An 18,250-nucleotide genomic window follows, 5' to 3' on the forward strand; every position below is an offset into this window, starting at 1 on the left:
TCTGGGCTGCTCCATGCATGGTAAATGCCCTGGAAGACTGGCTATTCCTGCTTATAATTTTTATGTTATTTTTTTCTCTACATATTGAAGCCCTTACAATTAACAGAAGTATACACAATATATCAAGTATTTACAGGATCCTTGTGCAGTAATGCACCTTTCCATTAACTGTAAAACGCATCATTCTAAACTGGGCTATTGTAAGCCCTCAATAATCTTGTTAGCTCCTGCCGAGCCCACATCTAAATTGCAGTGAAGATTAAATCATCTCTGGCATATCCTATTTCATCATTTTTAAACAGTCCATAGAATAGATTCAGGAAATGGCCAGACGTGATATCACGTGGTTTGATATGAACTGAATATAGTATTCCTTGCTCCAGGGTATATGACTGTGTTAACTAACAATAAGCTGGGATCCAGTACTTTCATACTGAGTCATATTACTCCCATACTGCTACAGATGAATCACAGTTAAACACTATCCGGGGAATTTATTAGCGCGCCCCCTCCCCCCCATGTCAGTTTTCTGACTGTGTGTTTGCGCCTTTCTCACCGGTCCTCCCCACTTTCCCAAAAAGGAGCGTGGCGAGGGAGTGGGCATGGCCAGCGGGCCCGACACAGGAGATGGTGTAGATTTTAGTTGAAGCGCATGGACTGCCGGAAATCGGGTGGCAGTGTAACAACCCAGAGTGGTGTTACGACTTCTGCACCCTGCTACTATCTCTAATGGGCTAACCTGAATGTCATCTTATGTATTCCTAATCTGTTTGCAACTGTTATGTTCATGTAATGTGCTTGGTTCACCAGCAGGTGGCAGCAAACACGGCAGAGCTGTACTTTGATAGAATGGAACTTTCCATTCGATTCTAAATACCCTCTGGAGAGAAGTGGGCTAGTCCTACTTCCTGCAGGAAGGGTGGGTACCAGTAAGAGTCTGTCTAGTTTACCCCCAGCTAGGGGAAGGTTGTGCAGGGACACGTCTCTGCTGGACGTGCCCACGCCAGCCAGAGCTTCGTGCCCACGCCAGCCAGAGAACCTTAAGCTCTGCTGGCCAGGGAGGCTGAAGCATAGAAGCCTCAGGAGCCAGGAGATTAGTTCCTCGACTGAAAGATAAGTCCGACTACAGAAAGAAGTGCAGCATAAAGAAGATGCTGAGTTATACAGCCAGCCTGTCAGTACAGCAGAGTGAGAGAGAAACAGAGACTAAGCAGAGTTGAGTTTGCCTGTCAGTTTCATGCTAAAGCCTGCTGGAACCAAGACAAAGCCTGTGAATGGTAAACTGTTTTGGTAAAGCTGCCATTTAACTTCATCTGAAGGTCTGGACTCCAGTTATTTCTTCAAATCCCTCAAATATTTCCCCCTATTTATTGCTTCGTAACCAAAGCCTGGGGTCCAGCGGTATCCAGGTAGGAGCATCGTGACACACATAAAGAGATATTTTAGGCCACATAACATACCATTCGGCATTTCCTACATCTGGGACGCGACATAGAGGGCCCTGGGGTGCGGCCGCCCGTTGCAGCAGCTCAAGACTGTTGGTAGTCACTTTCAGGAAAGGAGAAGGGGTGAGGGAACCATCTAACCCTTGGCCCCAACATGCCCTCCCTCCACAAATGACACAGACAACCTTGTCACGTTTATAACTTTTATTTAACAATTTTGTTGGGTGGTAGTCGGCCACAGCTAATTCTTTAAACGGCATAACCATAGCTGAGCCCAGCGGGCGGATTACGCCAGTTCACCTGCTCAGTAACCAACTTCTCTTTACCAGCCGCCAGCTGTGACTTAATAGGATGCCCCAATTAACAAGACCTACATGACTAAAAACCCACCAACATAAACCTCGTATCCAAACAATAGGGAGGGAGGGAGGGACACAGCGCTTCTGCAAAGAGGAAGAGGGAGGGGACGCAGAGCCTTATAAAGGGGCACTCAGCAGCACGCCCCTTCCTGCCGGCAGGATGCAACCATTAACCCCCAACGCACCAGAACCTCAACCCAAACGAATGGGGCCCTATAACAAGGATAGGGGACCTAGGAAAAAGGGGAAGGGGGACCCACAGTCCCTGTACACCCTCCCAATATGGTCAGGTGTCCACCACACTGCTCTATGATAAATTCCCTCATTTGTATACCTTCACAACCAACTTTGCACTATTGCTACACTGGGGGACATGAGGCCTTACTCTAATCTCTTCCTCACTGAATGTACATTAGCAAAAGGGACCAGGTGTAAGGGAGCAAGATCAGACTATGCAGAATTTTTGGGAGCCTGATACCATGGAAGTACCTAGGATCTGTAGAGTCAAAATGATAGGTCCATATTTAATCAAGACAGATTGCAAAATTGATGCATTGGAACAAAAAAAAAGAACAACCTTGGTTGCAAAAGTTGCCTTTTAAGGAAGAGAGACAGACAGGTAGAGTATACACTTCGGACCAAGATTTTTACCTGGATGGAATGAAATTTTAATTAATGTAATTTAATATGTTGTTCTCGCTTTGCAAATAACTGATTACTACCAGGAGTACAAATGATGGGACTCCTCCTCCATGGTTTCTTTCCTGGTTTCTGAAAGCATTTTGTTCACATCTCATTCCTAGAGATTTCACGGTTTATTAAACAGACTAAATAAAGGCTTATCGAGCAATACATGGAATTATCAATATACTGTATTGAGGATAAAGGTCACCTGCCAGGCAGGTCTTTTAATGGTTTTAATGCCCAAACAAGTGGGTTACTGGGTAGATTTGTGATGGGGGTGGAGTATGGAAGTCACAGACACGTTCATTAGGGCAAATTTTATTTCTTCCCCTGGGAGAGGCACACATGCTTGGTGGTTACACACATAACAGGCAATAGTTTCTTAATCAATGCAACAGAAAGTGGCATACTGACTCCACAGGTCCTTGCAATAAAAAGTCTCTGCGCCAACATGCAGCATATTATGAGCATGGCCCCAGACCAACAGATGCCCCAATGAATCCCAGTCCGGAGTTCTTTATGAGGAACCGCCTCTTTGAAGAGTTTCACGATAAGTTTGCATGACATGAAAACAATTCACATCTTGACCACATAGGTGGCCCTTGCAGTCAGGTACCTCTGTGCCTCCTTTCCTGTGCTCCATAGTGTAGAGATCCTCATAGCAGATGTGTGACACACAGGATGGTAGGTAATAGGCTGACTTTGTGCTTAGGTCAGGCACAACATATCGGTATTGATATCTCCTGCTGCTGCTCCTTTACCCAGTCCAGTGGTGGCACCGCCATCTTCCATATGTTAAGAAAAGGTTAAATATAACAGGTCTTTTAAAGGGGTTGTATAGCACACCCTCCTGCAAAGAAAAGCATACTTACCCGTCCCCTGCCACTGCGTCTTGGCTCCTTTGTCCCCGGCCATGTCTGCCTCGCTCAGGTCCTCTGCTGTCAACGTCCGCTTTGATACCACTGTAGTCAATGACTGGCTGCTGGGGCCAGTCATTGGCTGCAGCAGTATCAAAGCTGATGTTGACAGCGGTGGCCAGGGAGCGAAAGAGCAGGAGGTAAGTATGCTATCCTTTGCAGGTCTGGACAGGAAGGGGTTTGGCAAAAAACCTCACAAGGTGGCCAACCCCTTTAAGTGCTGCAGAAAAGAGGAGTTGACCGGCTATGTGTTGTGCAACTGGTCCAGTACTGAAACGCGTAGCAGTGCAGATTTTTTATGTAAGTTCAATTCACTTGGACCAAAGGGATCTGAGTCTTGCAGCCAAAAGACAAACACCAAAAATGCAGCGGCATTTAGGCAGTCTGAATCAGGCCTTAGGGTATGACCTCGCGGCTCGGTTGTGGGGTGTTCGGGGCATGGACGCGCTGTGGTCGAGTACTGCGCAGCCAATTAGGTCACTGTTGCCTCTTATTTAAAAATGAAAGACTGCACTGTATACCAGTCTGCATTGTTAATGCCTATCCAGTATTGAAGGTGCGGCCATTTACAATGCAGATCGGCTATACAGTGCGGTCTTCATTAGTTAAATAAGAGGCAGTTGCAGCCTAACTGGCAGTGCGGTACTTGACCGCAGCACGGCTATGCCCCATCACCACTCCGTGTGGTCCTGGGGATAGGTCATTAAAATTAAAAGCCTGGAGAACCCCTTTAAGCCACTGTTTTGGTCAGTGATTGTGAGCCTAGGGCTACATTCACAGGACCGTATGAATGAGTCCGCATTCGTTCCCGAAATTTTGTGAAACGGGTGCGGACCCATCCATTTCGATGGGACCGCAAAAGATGAGCACAGCATACAGTGAGCTGTCCGCATCTGTAGTTCAGTTCCGCGGCACCGCAAAAAAAAAAATAGAACATTGCGGACAAGAATAGGCATTTCCTATGATAGCGGCGGCATGTGCGGTCCGCAAATTGCGGAATGTACATAGGTCGGTATCCGTGTTTTTCGGATACGCAAAACACCACGTTTGTGTGAATGCAGCCTTAGGGTGGGTTCACACTAGCGTTAGGGATTCCGTTAGGGAACATGGTTATAACGGAAACGAATGGAATGCCCAGACAGAATGCAAAACGGAAGCCTTTAAAAGGCATTCCGTCATAATACAAGTCAATGGGCAGAAGAATGGATCCGTCCTTCCGTCTTATGGATTCTGTTATTTTAACCATGTTTAACGGAAAGCCATAACGGAATCCCTAACGCTAGTGTGAACCCACCCTTAACCAGGACTGGAGCCTCCACAGACATAAGGTATCAGGGAAAGACCTGTTCTGTGTTTAGAGCCGGACCTGATGGAAATCACTGACTGAACACTGACGTGTGTGAATGAGGCATTACACTGACCCCATTTAATTGCATAGGGTAAAAATTTGTTTCTGGGAATAGAATACGTCTACAGTATTTTCTTTTATAAAACCAGTAGAATAACTGGAGGTCCAGATCAGTCGCTTCCCCTTTATCTCATGCCTCCTGTCATGCAAAACGAGTGTGTAAATCTAATATAAGATCCTGATACCGCTTCCGTCCCCTCGGGAGTGAAGCAAGACATTATAAGACCATTAGAGGATATGTTCCGGTAACACAAGTGATGTGATCTGAGGTTGCAGAAGATACATTAACTCTGGTTCAGATATGTCAGGGTACACATTACCATGCATACATCAAGCATTCAGGAAAAGTCAGGAGTGGTGTGCGTTTCATCATACACAATAAATGTATTCAACCCCCCCCCCCACCCCCCGAGATGCCGCACCGCTTGTCAGGGACTTTAGATTTTAGGTACCGCCATGGAAATTTCCCTTCAATTTCAGCTCTTATAGACATTTTCCTTAGGCCTTTTTTTTTCCGGATAGGATGGGGACCCATTAATTTCAATGGGTCAGCAAAAAAAAAAAATGCTGATAGTTCATCTGTTTGTGTTCCGCGTTTGTTGTCCATGTTTCCCTTCAGAAAAAAAAATTGTGCATGTCCTACTTTTTTCACATTTGCGGACAAGGAAAGGCATTTATTACAAGGGATCTGTGGAAAAAAACAGATCCTCCAAAAAAAACGGATGCCGCATCCGTTTTTTTTGACGGACGCACAATTGGCGGACGCAAAAAATAACTGCCGTGTGCATGAGGCCTAAGGCAAGTTACCTCTGTACACACAACTTTAGCAGGAGATGGTTGATGATTTGAACTTAACAGAATTGTGAATGCAGCTGTGGAGGGTAAAGGAACTCTAAGGCCTCATGCACACGACCGTTGTCCGCAAAACACGAATGGCGTCCGTCTGCGTTCCGCAATTTGCGTAACGGCACGGACAGCCATTGATATAACTGCTTTTTCTTGTCCGCAAAATGGACAAGAATAGGACAGGTTATATTTTTTTTGTGGACCACGGAATGGAGCAACAGATGCGGACAGCACACGATGCGGCCCTATTGAAGTGAATGGGTCCGCATCCAAGCCGCAAAAACTGCGGCTCGGATGAGGACCAAAACAACGGTCCTGTGCCTGAGACCTAAGGCCTCTTTCACATGAGCGTGACGGATTGGCTCTGGATGTGTTCAGGGTGCGTTCAGTGAAACTCAGTTCAATCAGTTTTGTCTGCAATTTTGTTCAGTTGTTCAGTTTTTTATGCGCGGGTGCAATGCGTTTTCATGCGTTTTTCATGCGCATGATAAAAAACTGAAAGTTTACAAACAACATCTCTTAGCAACCATCAGTAAAAAACACATCGCACCCGCACTTGCTTGCAGATACAATGCGTTTTTCACTGAAGCCCCATTCGCTTCTATGGCCTCTTTCACACGGGCGTCATGTTTTTTGCCCAGATAGGATGCGGGTGCGTTGCGGGAAAATGTGCGATTTTTCCGCGCGAGTGCAAAACATTGTAATGCGTTTTGCACGCGCGTGAGAAAAATCGGCATGTTTGGTACCCAAACCCGAACTTCTTCACAGAAGTTTGGGTTAGGTGCTCTGTAGATTGTATTATTTTCCCTTATAACATGGTTATAAGGGAAAATAATAGCATTCTGAATACAGAATGCATAGTACAATAGGGCTGGAGGGGTTAAAAAAAAATAATAATAATTTAACTCACCTTAATCCACTTGTTCGTGCAGCCGGCATCTCTTCTGTGTTCTTTCTTCAGGACCTGGGTAAAGGGCCTGTGGTGACGTCACTGCGCTCATCACATGGTCCATCACATGATCTTTTTTTACCATGGTGATGGATCATGTGACGGACCATGTGAGGAGCGCAGTGACGTCATCACAGGTCCTTTACCCAGGTCCTGAAGAAAGAAGACAGAAGAGAAACTGGGCTGCGCGATCAAGTGGATTAAGGTGAGTTAAAAAAAAAATATTATTTTTTTAACCCCTCCATCCCTATTGTACTATGCATTCTGTATTAAGAATGCTATTATTTTCCCTTATACCCAGCTCCTAGCAACCGTGCGTGAAAATCGCACCGCATCCGCACTTGCTTGCAGATGCTTGCGATTTTCACGCAGTCCCATTCACTTCTATGGGGCCTGCGTTGCGTGAAAAAACGCACAAAATAGAGCATGCTGCGATCTTCACGCAACGCACAAGTGATGCGTGAAAAATCACCGCTCATGTGCACAGCCCCATAGAAATGAATGGGTCCGGATTCAGTGCGGGTGCAATGCGTTCACTTCACGCATTGCACCCTTGCGGAAAACTCGCCCGTGTAAAAAGGGACCTATGGGGCCAGAGCTGCGTGAAAAACACAGAATATAGAACATGCTGCGTTTTTCACGCAACGCAGAACTGATGCGTGAAAAAACCCGCTCATGTACACAGACCTATTGAAATGAATGGGTCAGGATTCAGTGCGGGTGCTATGAGTTCACGTCACGCATTGCACCCGCGCTGAAAACTTGCTCGTGTGAAAGGGGGCTAAATGACCAGCGGAGGTGGCATGCAATGTCAATGCAATATAGCAATGATGGGGATGTCCCTGCAAGGAAAACTGGTAATAACTGTCTGAAGTAACTGCTAGTAATTCATTTATGACTTCTAGCAGGAATAACAAAGGAATAGTACATACGGTCATAAGAATAAAAGAATTGTTATTACAGAGGAAATTCAAGTACCCGTATTTTTCGCCCCATAAGACGCACCCCCCCCCCCACAAAAGTGGGGGAAAAGTGCCCCTGCGTCTTATGGGGCGAATGCTGGCTATTTACATCGCAGTCTGCAATGTATAAGTGAGGAGGGACGAGGGACTGTAGTAGGCGGGGAGAGCAGCGGGCAGTGCAGGCCGCCCTGCCTGCTAGCTGCTAGTGCTTACTACAGGAGCGTGACATGTGTACCGGTAAGTACGGTACACATGGGGAGCAGGGGGAGCGCATCATTATTCAGTTTAGATATGATGATTAACACTACGTATAAGGCTAGTTTCACACTAGCATTCGGCTGTCCGCTCGTGAGTTCCGTTTGAAGGGGCTCACGAGCGGACCCGAACGCTTCCGTCCAGCCCTGATGCAGTCTGAATGGATGCGGATCCGCTCAGACTGCATCAGTCTGGCGGCGTTCAGCCTCCGCTCCGCTCAGCAGGCGGACACCTGAACGCTGCTTGCGGCGTGCGGATCCGTCCAGACTTACAATGTAAGTCAATGGGGACGGATCCGTTTGAAGATGCCACAATATGGCTCAATCTTCAAGCGGATCCGTCCCCCATTGACTTTCAATGTAAAAGTCTGGACGGATCCGCTCAGGCTAATTTCACACTTAGCTTTTTTTTGCCAATATAATGCAGACGGATCCGTTCTGAACGGGGCCTCCATCTGCATTAATATGATCGGATCCGTTCAGAACGGATCCGATCGAACGCTAGTGTGAAAGTAGCCTAATACAGTACATACTGAGCGGCGGGGCCAGAGTACAGTGCCTGCACTGCCCGCCGCTCTCCCCGCCTTATCCAGCCCCTTCCTAGGAATCTGTGGATGGGATAATGATAGGATGGGGGGGGGGGGGAGGGTCTGTGGATGGGACTGTTATGAGGGGGGGAATCTGTGGATGGGACTGTTATGGGGGGGGAATCTGTGGATGACACATATAGCAGTATCATCCACAGATCCTCACCACCACATAACAGTGCCATCCACAGATACCCCCCATCATAATGCCATCCACAGATCCCCCCCACCATCATAATGCCATCCACAGACCCCCCATCATAATGCCATCCACAGCTCCCCCCCATAACAGTGCCATCCACAAATCCCACACCCCATAACAGTGCATCATCTTCAGATCCCCCATAATAGTTTTATGGACACACCTTTTGGTTAAAAATATATTTTTTCTTATTTTCCTCCTCAAAAACCTAGGTGCGTCTTATGGTCCGGTGCGTCTTATAGGGCGAAAAATACGGTAGTTACTGAAACAGACATGTCAGAAGAGGTGACAGCTCCACTAATTCCCAAACCTTATATGTTCCTTTTCATACAGTCCTCTAGTCCTGTGTCTTAAACATTCTGGGGGTCATTTACTAAAGCCATCTTTTTATGCCGGTCTTAGATTCCTCCCTTCCGCTGCCATGAGATATGGCTAATTTATAACGAGGCGTGCGTCGCAAAATATTGTAGCATAGCCGGTCAAAGAAAGCATTTTTTTTTTTTTACGACGATCCCTTGATAAATGTCTTGAAACTTGTATCTGTAGGTGAATGTAGGATATCCCAGACTATTCTGTGCAATAATACTAAATACTAAAGGTATTGGGATAGTATTATATAAAAGATAAGATTTAAAACATTACTAATTATGCTGATAAAACAACAATCAGATATAGTTATATTAGATTTGTCATATATAAGGTGGGTCACATCACAGTAGTGAAGTGTGCTTTGCTGGGGGTGTCCATTGTTATAGAGCATAGCTTAAAATGCCAGGTTCCCAACAAATTGTCCTACGGTGGTAGGGCAGCCTGCCTATTCGACACTTCTGACACAGTGTTTCCTTTCTCAGCCCCTCATAATAGCAGAGTATTTGCAGATACAGGCTAACTTGCCCTGTAGGGGCTCATGCACACAAACTGCTCCGTGCCCGTGCCGCGGACCGCAAATAGCCGTCCGCAATACACGGGCACCGGCTGTGTGCACTCAGTGCTGTGGATGTTGACCCATTGGCTTGTATGGGTCCGCGATCCACAAGATACAGCAAAAGAAAGGACCTGTCTTATCTTTTGCGGTGCGGAAAAGATGCAACATGACCTATCTTTGGCCGTATCTTGCGGATCCATTCAAGTCAACGGTTTCGCATCCCGCAGCATGGAGTGCACATGGCCAGCGCCCATATATTGCGCACAGAGCCCTTACATTCATGTGCATGAGCCCTAAGGGAGAGTTCACATCACAGTTATTTTTCTGTTCTTCTGATCCGTCAGAAGAACAGAAAACTAAGGGGGGGGGGGGGGAATAAATCCTATAAAAAAGCGGATCCTGTGCACCAGTTATGCACATTTAGCATCCGTTTGAGCCACTTCCGTCTGAGATCATTTTTTTTTAGGCGGGAAAAAAACGTACTGCATGCAGAACTTATTTTTTTCCGTCTAAAAAAACATCTCAAACGGAATTGGCTTAAACGGATGCTAAATGTGCATAACTAGTGCCGAGGATCCGCTTTTTCTTTTTTTTCTGTTCTTCTGAATGTAAAAATAACGATGATGTGAACTCTCCCTCAAAGTGAACAGTTGTGGTATTCCAAGCTTCCCTTTAGGCCTCATGCACGCAACCTATCCGTTTTGCAGTCAGCAAATAGCGGATCTGCAAAATACGAATGAGGTCCGTGTTACTTCCACATTTTTTGCGGACCCATTATCTTCCATGGGTTTGTGGTCTGCTTTTTGCATATAAGTATAGAACATGTTCAATCCGCACCTTTATGTCCGTTCCGCAAAATTCGGAACAGGGACCCATTTAAAACAATGGGTCTGCAAATAAAGGGGGTCATTTACTAAGCTGGAATACACTTAATTAGGCATATTTCAGGCATGTTGCGCCGCTATCTGCGAATTTGCTCCACTCACGCCAGTTCTAAAATTTTAGGCAGGGAAAGGGACGGCAAGCCCGGGTCAATCACCATTTTCTACGCCTGTTTTAGGTGTAGAAAATTATCTAAATGTAAAACAGTTCGGAAGCTGTCTTACATTTAGAACTGGCGCTGGATGCGCCGAAGTTAGGGAGAGGCCGGCGCCTCTTCATAACTTCTGCGGATCCTCCGCCAGCACAGGGCCTTTATTAAGACTGGCGTCTAAAGCACCAGTCTTAATAAATGTGCCCCAAGATGCGGACAGCACACAGACCGCATGTGTACTTTGCGGATCTGTGATTTGCGGACCGACAAAATGGATACGGTCGTGTGCATGGGGCTTTAACCATATGACTACTACCTACTGTGAACTTTTATTATCTGCTTCAACTGAAGACTTTTAGGCTAGGGCCTCACAGCGATGGGATAATTTAGAACCGTGAATTGGCTGTAAAAACAGATGCGTCGCACGTGACTTACATTAAAGTGAATGGAGTAAAAGTCGTACGCGATTTGCGGCACAAAATCCACCAGGTCTGGATTTTTTTGCGCCTGTTGCGTTGCAGTATGTGGCATGTCGCGACACCATTGACAATGTCGCCATGTAGCCCTAGCCTGATGCTTGCCACCTGCCCTTTCACCACTTTATGGTCTTTTAGCCTAGTGACGAGCAATGAGGGACACAGGACTCCTGTACTGATCATGGTCCCAGCGGGTCACCTATCCTATGGAAAAGTGATACATGTGTTTTGCTGAAAAACGACTTCAAGGGTTTCAACAGGAAAAGAACATAACCCCCACTGGATCCAGCGGTGACAGTCGCCTATACTGTGGATGCTGATATTGTGCAGCTGGAAAATCGTCTGGTAAGAGAAGGTACAGCGCGGCCAGATGATATTAGTTAGCTAAATGGAGTATCTCTGTTAATTATCACGTATCAGGGGATAGATATACGCATTACAGAAATCTGGAGCAACTCTTTAAATCTGCATACGTTGTGTGGTAAATGCAGCGAAACAAACGTCTCTATAATTGATGAGGGCTTAGCCTACACACGGCATTTCTCCGCTACGCTCGGCGTCCTGCAGACTTGCTTGTCCCTGCAGTTTTAGCCTAGAAATGCTGCACGTATAGAAGCCGGATTCATTAGCATGCTGGAAGGCTTGTCGTTTAATGGTTATTACCTAAAGGTACGGCTACACAGCAGTATTGGACGCGACACGTGTATCGCAGTGTAGCAGGGCAGCCATAGAAATGAATGGGGTCGCAGCACGACTAGTACAATTGCCGCAACGCTGCTAGTGCTTCCAAGGGGTCCCGTCCCGTGCGGCCGTTCCGCGATTCCGGATTTGCGGACCCATTGAAGTGAATGGGTCCGCATCCGTGATGCGGAATGCACACGGAACTGTGGCCGTGTATTGCGACCTGTCCTATTTTTTGCAATTTCTAATTGCAGATTTTGGTGCAGATTAGATGCGGTTTTGCAGCAGTGGAAACCTTGCTTGTTTTTGGGAGTGCTATAGCATTGCTTAGGAGAAACTCTGGAACTGATAATGTGGGGGAACAGTCTGACGGGTTGTGGCTAAACTTTGGGTCAGTATGCAATATTCTCTGCAAGATATATGTATTCTAGTATGGCAGTAGGTAGGCTAATGTCCCATGGATCCAGGATCGGAACTCTGATTCTGTGACCATATTATGTGGACACAATAACAAACCCTGTATGCACTGATTATACTCTCCCATGTATACTGTCGCACTTGCACTTTATATGATTGTATCAGTAATTGCCATATACCCGCAGTCTGATTGTAATTTTAAATGTTCTTAAATTTTCTGTGTGGCCAGAAATGGTTATGACTCTGTGAGTATTAATAAAATTGAGTATTATTTGAACTATAACTGACTATGGAGTTATAATTTGTTATTTAGGAATTGATCTATGTATCTTTATATTGGTCTTGATAATGTGGGGGCCCCTGTTCTGGGGGTACTGAGGGTGCTGTGGCATAGCTTATGAGGAATTATGGGGGAACTCTAGCACTATTTTGGGGGTAACTAATGCATAGTGTATAGGTGCACTCTGATATTGTTTATGGGGGGGCTCTATCTCTGTGGTGCAGAGATTATGGGGGGAAAACGGAAAGGAGGAGATTTATCAAACTGCTGCAAAAGAAGACTGGCTTAATTGCCCATAGCAACCAATCAGATTCCACCTTTAATTTTCCAGCGCTCCTTTTGTAAAATGAAAGGAGGAATCTGATTGGTTGCTATGGGCAACTAAGCCAGTATTCCTTTACACCAGTTTTGATAACCCCATGGTCTCCAGTTGCAGCACGCTCATGCACAGCGATGCTCCGCGCCTGCGCAGTCTGAGGTGTTACTATCGCCACAACACTGCACAGTGGTTTCTGCCTAGTAACGGACTGTACCAACTCACCTGACAGACTAACCTCTTTCTCAATGCCTAAAAATGTCACCTAAAGTAAACTGTAAACCCGTCTGTTATAAGAAAGTCTAGTAACCAGGCTCTTTCCCCACATTAAACGCATTTCCTTGCTGAATCCCACTGCCGCCGCCACCCCCCTGTACCGGGTAAATGGGAGCTACCGTTGCTATGGAGACGCGGTAACATCTCTGCTGCATGAAGTTGGCTGGAAAGAGGACCGTACACAGTAATTACTGGCGTGAGGGGACTTATTCCATAGGGACTGTGCTGGGCTGACCCGTGCAGGTAAATGTCATTAATCTTTATTAAGAAGACGCCATGTCCTAGTTAAAAAGCTGTTTTTGGTTTGGTGAGGTTTCATACAGCAGTCCATGGTATATCTGTATACTGCCTGACTGTACGTACGGCTTACCTGTGGAAGCTTCCTCAGGGAAAGAGATGGCTTCTTCAACCAATCAGAGTTCATGTTTCATTTTTACTACGGAGGTTAGAATATGAAAGCTGAGCTGTGATTGGTTGCTGTGGACAATCACATTTAACCCCAGAAAGCCATCTTACACTTTGCTTTGCACTCTATCTATAATGTCCAGTGTGAACAGAGGCATGTTTTAATGTTTTGCTTGCTTTGTTGGCCCGCTAAGCCTCAAAATGTCACCCGCATGGAATATAACTGGGGGTCTCTTCATCGCTACGTTTGCGCCAATTTTACATGTCATTACAGTAAGGCCCTTGCAGGTTTCTACTAGACGTTCTGAGAATTTAAAGGGGCGTTCCCACAAACAACACATATCGCCCATGCACAGGATAGCGTCGGCAGTCCCCAGGGGCGGACTGGGAACTTAAAGTGTCGCTGGAAAAAAAACCTAAAAGTGGCCCCGTTTTGTAGTTGGGTCCAAATGGATGGAAGGCAGGGCCAGCAATACCATGTTGTAGCACATTATACCACCCCAACATGGCCAAATACCACAGTCCATCACAAAATACATCCCCAAAGGCTTACACTGGCAGGCCATGGGGAGGGCTTAGGCGGCCCCCTGGCCATCGGCCCACCAGAAAGTTCCCCTGTAAGGTCTATGGCCAATCTGCCCCTGGCAGTCCCATAGAAGTCAATGGAGCAGTGGTCACACATGCGCACCCCCCATCCATTCTCACGGGAGACGTTGGGGGTCCGTCTACTCGGACAGGGCATAAGTGTTGTTTGCAGGAAAATCTCTTTAAAAAGGTTGTCCCATTATAAACAGATGTTCCCTATAAGTGTCTGGTCACGGGAGTCCACAGGATAGGGGACGTGTCCAATCATGGGGGTCCGGCCACCGGGGCCCTCGTCGATCACAAGAATAGGCGATCTGCGTTCCCCCCAGTTTGCGGTCGTGTACACATGCTGCGGCGCTCCATTCAAGTCTATGGGATTGTCATAGATATCCGAGTACAAATGCTCCGCTATCCCATAGAGTTGAATGGAGTGACCGTCCCTCAAATGGGGGAACAAGCCCCTTCCTTTTCATGATTATCGGGGGCCCTAGCGGTCAGACCGCTGCTGATCAGACATTTATCCGCTACCAAGTGGATAGGGGATAAGGGGTCATTTATCAAACTGGTGTAAAGTAGAATTGGCTTAGTTGCCCATAGCAACCAATCAGATTCCACCTTTCATTTTCCAAAGGAGCTCTGAAAAATTAAAGAAGGAATCTGATTGGTTGATATGGGCAAGTAAGCCAGTTCTACTTTACACCAGTTTGATAAATGACCCCCTAAGTGGTTTTTTATGGGATAAACCCCTTTAAGCACTACCCTTAAATGCTGGCTATGCCTCCTATAATGGATCTCAATAACGGAAAGAAAAACGCAGATGTGAAAGTAGCCTAAGTCGAAATTTGCTGCAGTATTGCAAAGGTAATATAACCCCCCCCCCCCCCGCTCCAAACACAGCTTGTGAATAAAGTTATTCCAAAACTTTACTGTATTGTAGAACTTCTAAAGTTGTGGATAATTAATGAAGCCCACATAGGGGGGAGGGTAAACAAACAGGCCCATCCGTAAAAACTCATCGGCCCAGGGTTTTCTACGTCTGTGAGCCGCTGTCCGGTTCCTTTTATTTGATCTCATTCTTATATTTCTGGGTCTACAGTTCCATCATGTTTTTATTGTATAAAGTAACAGTCCTAGGATCAGGACCGGACTCACGCTTTTGGTGTGTACCCTTTTTCTGCAGGTATGACCCAATGGATCTACAGACAGACAACATGGCTCTTATTCTGGAAAATGAGCAGTTCTTCAAAACTTCTTAGTAAGTATTTTATCACCTATAACCCTATAATCAGATCGATAAAAGTGCCTTATATGTTTATTTATTTATTCTGAGGGCCACATTATCAGGTTGCAGGGCGTGATTGGATCTGTAGTAAGGGTCCGTTCACACGGCAGAATTTGTTGGGGGAATTTTACTGTAGATTCCGCCGGCGGTCGTGTGCTGTCTGCCTTCCATTGCTTTCAGTAGGAGGCAGCCCTGCAGTTCGGGGGTTGGTGTTTAAAGCCACAACCATGTCAAGAAATGGACATGTCCCTTGTTGGCACAGTGTGCGGACAGCCACCGCTTGGAGCTGCTGTAGGTGTCAGCTCGTGGTTTAATTCTTCAGTGGAGATAAGCTGCGAGCGGGTCTGCGGCATCCAAATTAAAAAAATCTGAGGTTTCTGCCGTGGTATTATCAGCGTCAAAAGCTAAAACTGAAAAGGTAAAAATGATACACATGGACACTTACTTTTAATCCATGTTTTATGTATGTCCCCTCCGGTCCTGGTTGTAACACAGTGCAGTATTGACCATATTCTCCCATATTGCCCCCCATCTCCATCAGCCTCAAATTAACCTCCCATCCGACTGCCCAGCCTACATCAGCCTCAGATCAGATCCCCATCAGACCCTCTCTAGACTCCAATCAGCCCCATCTGACCCCAAAGTCTCTGACCTCAAGTCTCCATTAACCTCAGATCAGACAACCATCAGACCCCCAGCCTCAGATCAGACTCCCGTGAGACCGTCCCCAGCCTCCATTAGCCTCAGATCCGCCTCCCGTCACCCCCCTCAGCCTACACCAGCCTCAGATCACACCCCCATCATTCCCCCAGCCTCAGATCACTCTCCCTAGCCTTCATTATCCTCAGATCAGCCCCATCAGACCCTCAAAGCCTCCACCAGCCTCAGATCAGACCCCCATCAGACCCTCCGCAGCCTCCATTATACTCAGATCAGCCTTCCATCAGACCCCCCAGCCTCCAGTCAGACTCTCCAGCCTGCACTTCTTCAAATCAGACCCCCAATCAGATCTCAGATCAAACGTTTAAAAATAAACTTACCTCTCCAGCTCTGGATGGCGCTGTTCACTCACCTTCCCTCGTCTTCTTCCCGCCACGCTGTATTGTGACCTGACGGCGCACAGCGTCAGGTCATAGTGCGTGCCTACGTGCACTACATCCTAACACTGTACGTGTCAGGACACAGAGCAGGGCCCTTAAGAAGACCACGGACCTGCTTTATTGAACACAGAAAATGCACAATAAATAACTCAGCACTTCCACCCTTCATCATCTCTATTCTATTGGTTCTGTTTTGCGGTCCCCAATGCACGGGCCCCATCCGTGCAGCAGCTGCGACGGATCCAGACCCATTCAACTTGAATGAGCCCGTGATCCGTCCGCACAGTAAAAAAATAGAACAAGTTCTATTTTATTGCGGTGTGGAGGCACAGATAGAAACACCACGGAAGCACGCCCTTTAGCACTGCAGCTCCGGATTAAGGACCCGTTCAAGCGAATGGGTCCAGATCCGTGATTCGGGGAGCACACGGCCGGTGCCACAGCCTGGCAACAGATGTGTGCATGAGCCCTAAAACTGAGAAATATACTGGTTGATGTCATTAAATTAGAATATCATATTTTTATTTATTTATTTCAGTAATTCAATTCAAAAAGGTAAAACGCATATGTTCTATAGATTCATTACACACAGAGTGATCTATTTCAAGCATTTATTTCTTTAAATGTAGATGATTACAGACCTCCCAAGTGTCCCTCTTTTGGAGGGACAGTCCCTACTTTTGACCGAAGTCCATCTCTCCCTCTTTGCTCCTTAAAGGGACTCTGTCATCAGATTTGTGCCCTATAAGCTAAACATATGGCCATGTCGGTGCTAATAACATGAATCCTAAACTGCCCTTATTAAACCTGCTTGTGGCTCTATTATCCCAAAAAACAGGTTTTTATAAGCTGTCACTCGCCTACCTAAGGTGCCCAAGGGGTTTTACGTTAATCCAGGATGCCCGCCTGCACCCCTCGCCGTCTGGTGCCCAGCGCCGCCTTCCTCACCTCAGCGCCGCCTCCTCAATCCACCCATCCCTCTGCCAGATCCTGCGCTTGCGCACTAGGCTCAGCCTGATGCGCCGCGGACTCCTGGCAGCGGCTTCATTGAGCGAAGTGCGCATGCGCCGGCCTGATGCGCATGCGCACTTCGCTCAACAAAGCCGCTGCCAGGAGTCCGCGGCGCATCCGGCTGAGCCTAGTGCGCAAGCGCATTCATGTTATTAGCACCGACATGGCCATATGTTTAGCTTATAGGGCACAAATCTGATGACAGAGTCCCTCTTTTTTTTATCTGAGTTAGAGATTTGCATTATTACATTTACAATATTGATCCAGAAAGTGTTTTTCTGGTTTCTTTCTGTATTTTAGAACCTGCCTTTTATATTAATTCATTATTTAATGCAATTTGGATTTTAGAAATGGTAATGGATGTATGCGATTATGGCTTACAGCTAAAGAAAACCCAAAAGTCAGTATCTCAGAAATTTTGAATATTATATAAGACCAATTAAAAAAATGATTTTCAATACAGAATTTTTGGCTTACTGAGAAGTCTGTCCAGTATATGCACTCAGTGCTTGGTCAGGGCTCCTGCGGCGTGGCATGGAGGCGATCAGCCTGAGGCACTGCTGAGGTGTTTTGGAAGCCCAGGATGCTTTAATAGTGCCCTTCAGCTTGTCTGCTTTGTTGCGTCTGGTGTCTCTCACCTCCCTTATGACAATACCCCATACATTCTCTATAGGGTTTAGGTCAGTCGAGTTTGCTGAACAATCAAGCAAAGTGATACTGTGGTTATTACACCAGGTATTGGTACTTTTGGCAGTGTGGGCAGGTGCCAAGTCCTGCTGGAAAATGAAATCAGCATCTCCATAAAGCATGAAGTGCTCTAAAATTTCGTGGCAGATGGCTGCACTGACTG

At 46.5% G+C, this 18,250-nt stretch overlaps 1 protein-coding gene across 1 annotated transcript in view; it reads left to right on the plus strand.

Moving 5' to 3' along the window:
* The first annotated feature begins 13,182 nt into the window (after window positions 1-13,182).
* LOC122923231 (von Willebrand factor A domain-containing protein 3A-like) overlaps window positions 13,183-18,250 on the plus strand; it is a 135,490-nt gene continuing 130,422 nt past the window's right edge. Inside the window, exons 1-2 of the mRNA XM_044273992.1 lie at window positions 13,183-13,260; window positions 15,188-15,262. Coding sequence (XP_044129927.1) covers window positions 15,198-15,262 — 65 coding nt within the window. The 5' untranslated portion in view covers window positions 13,183-13,260; window positions 15,188-15,197. The remainder of the gene's footprint in view (window positions 13,261-15,187; window positions 15,263-18,250) is intronic.

This window comes from Bufo gargarizans, unplaced genomic scaffold (assembly GCF_014858855.1).
Source record: "Bufo gargarizans isolate SCDJY-AF-19 unplaced genomic scaffold, ASM1485885v1 original_scaffold_1381_pilon, whole genome shotgun sequence".
Classification (NCBI taxonomy): Eukaryota; Metazoa; Chordata; class Amphibia; order Anura; family Bufonidae; genus Bufo; species Bufo gargarizans.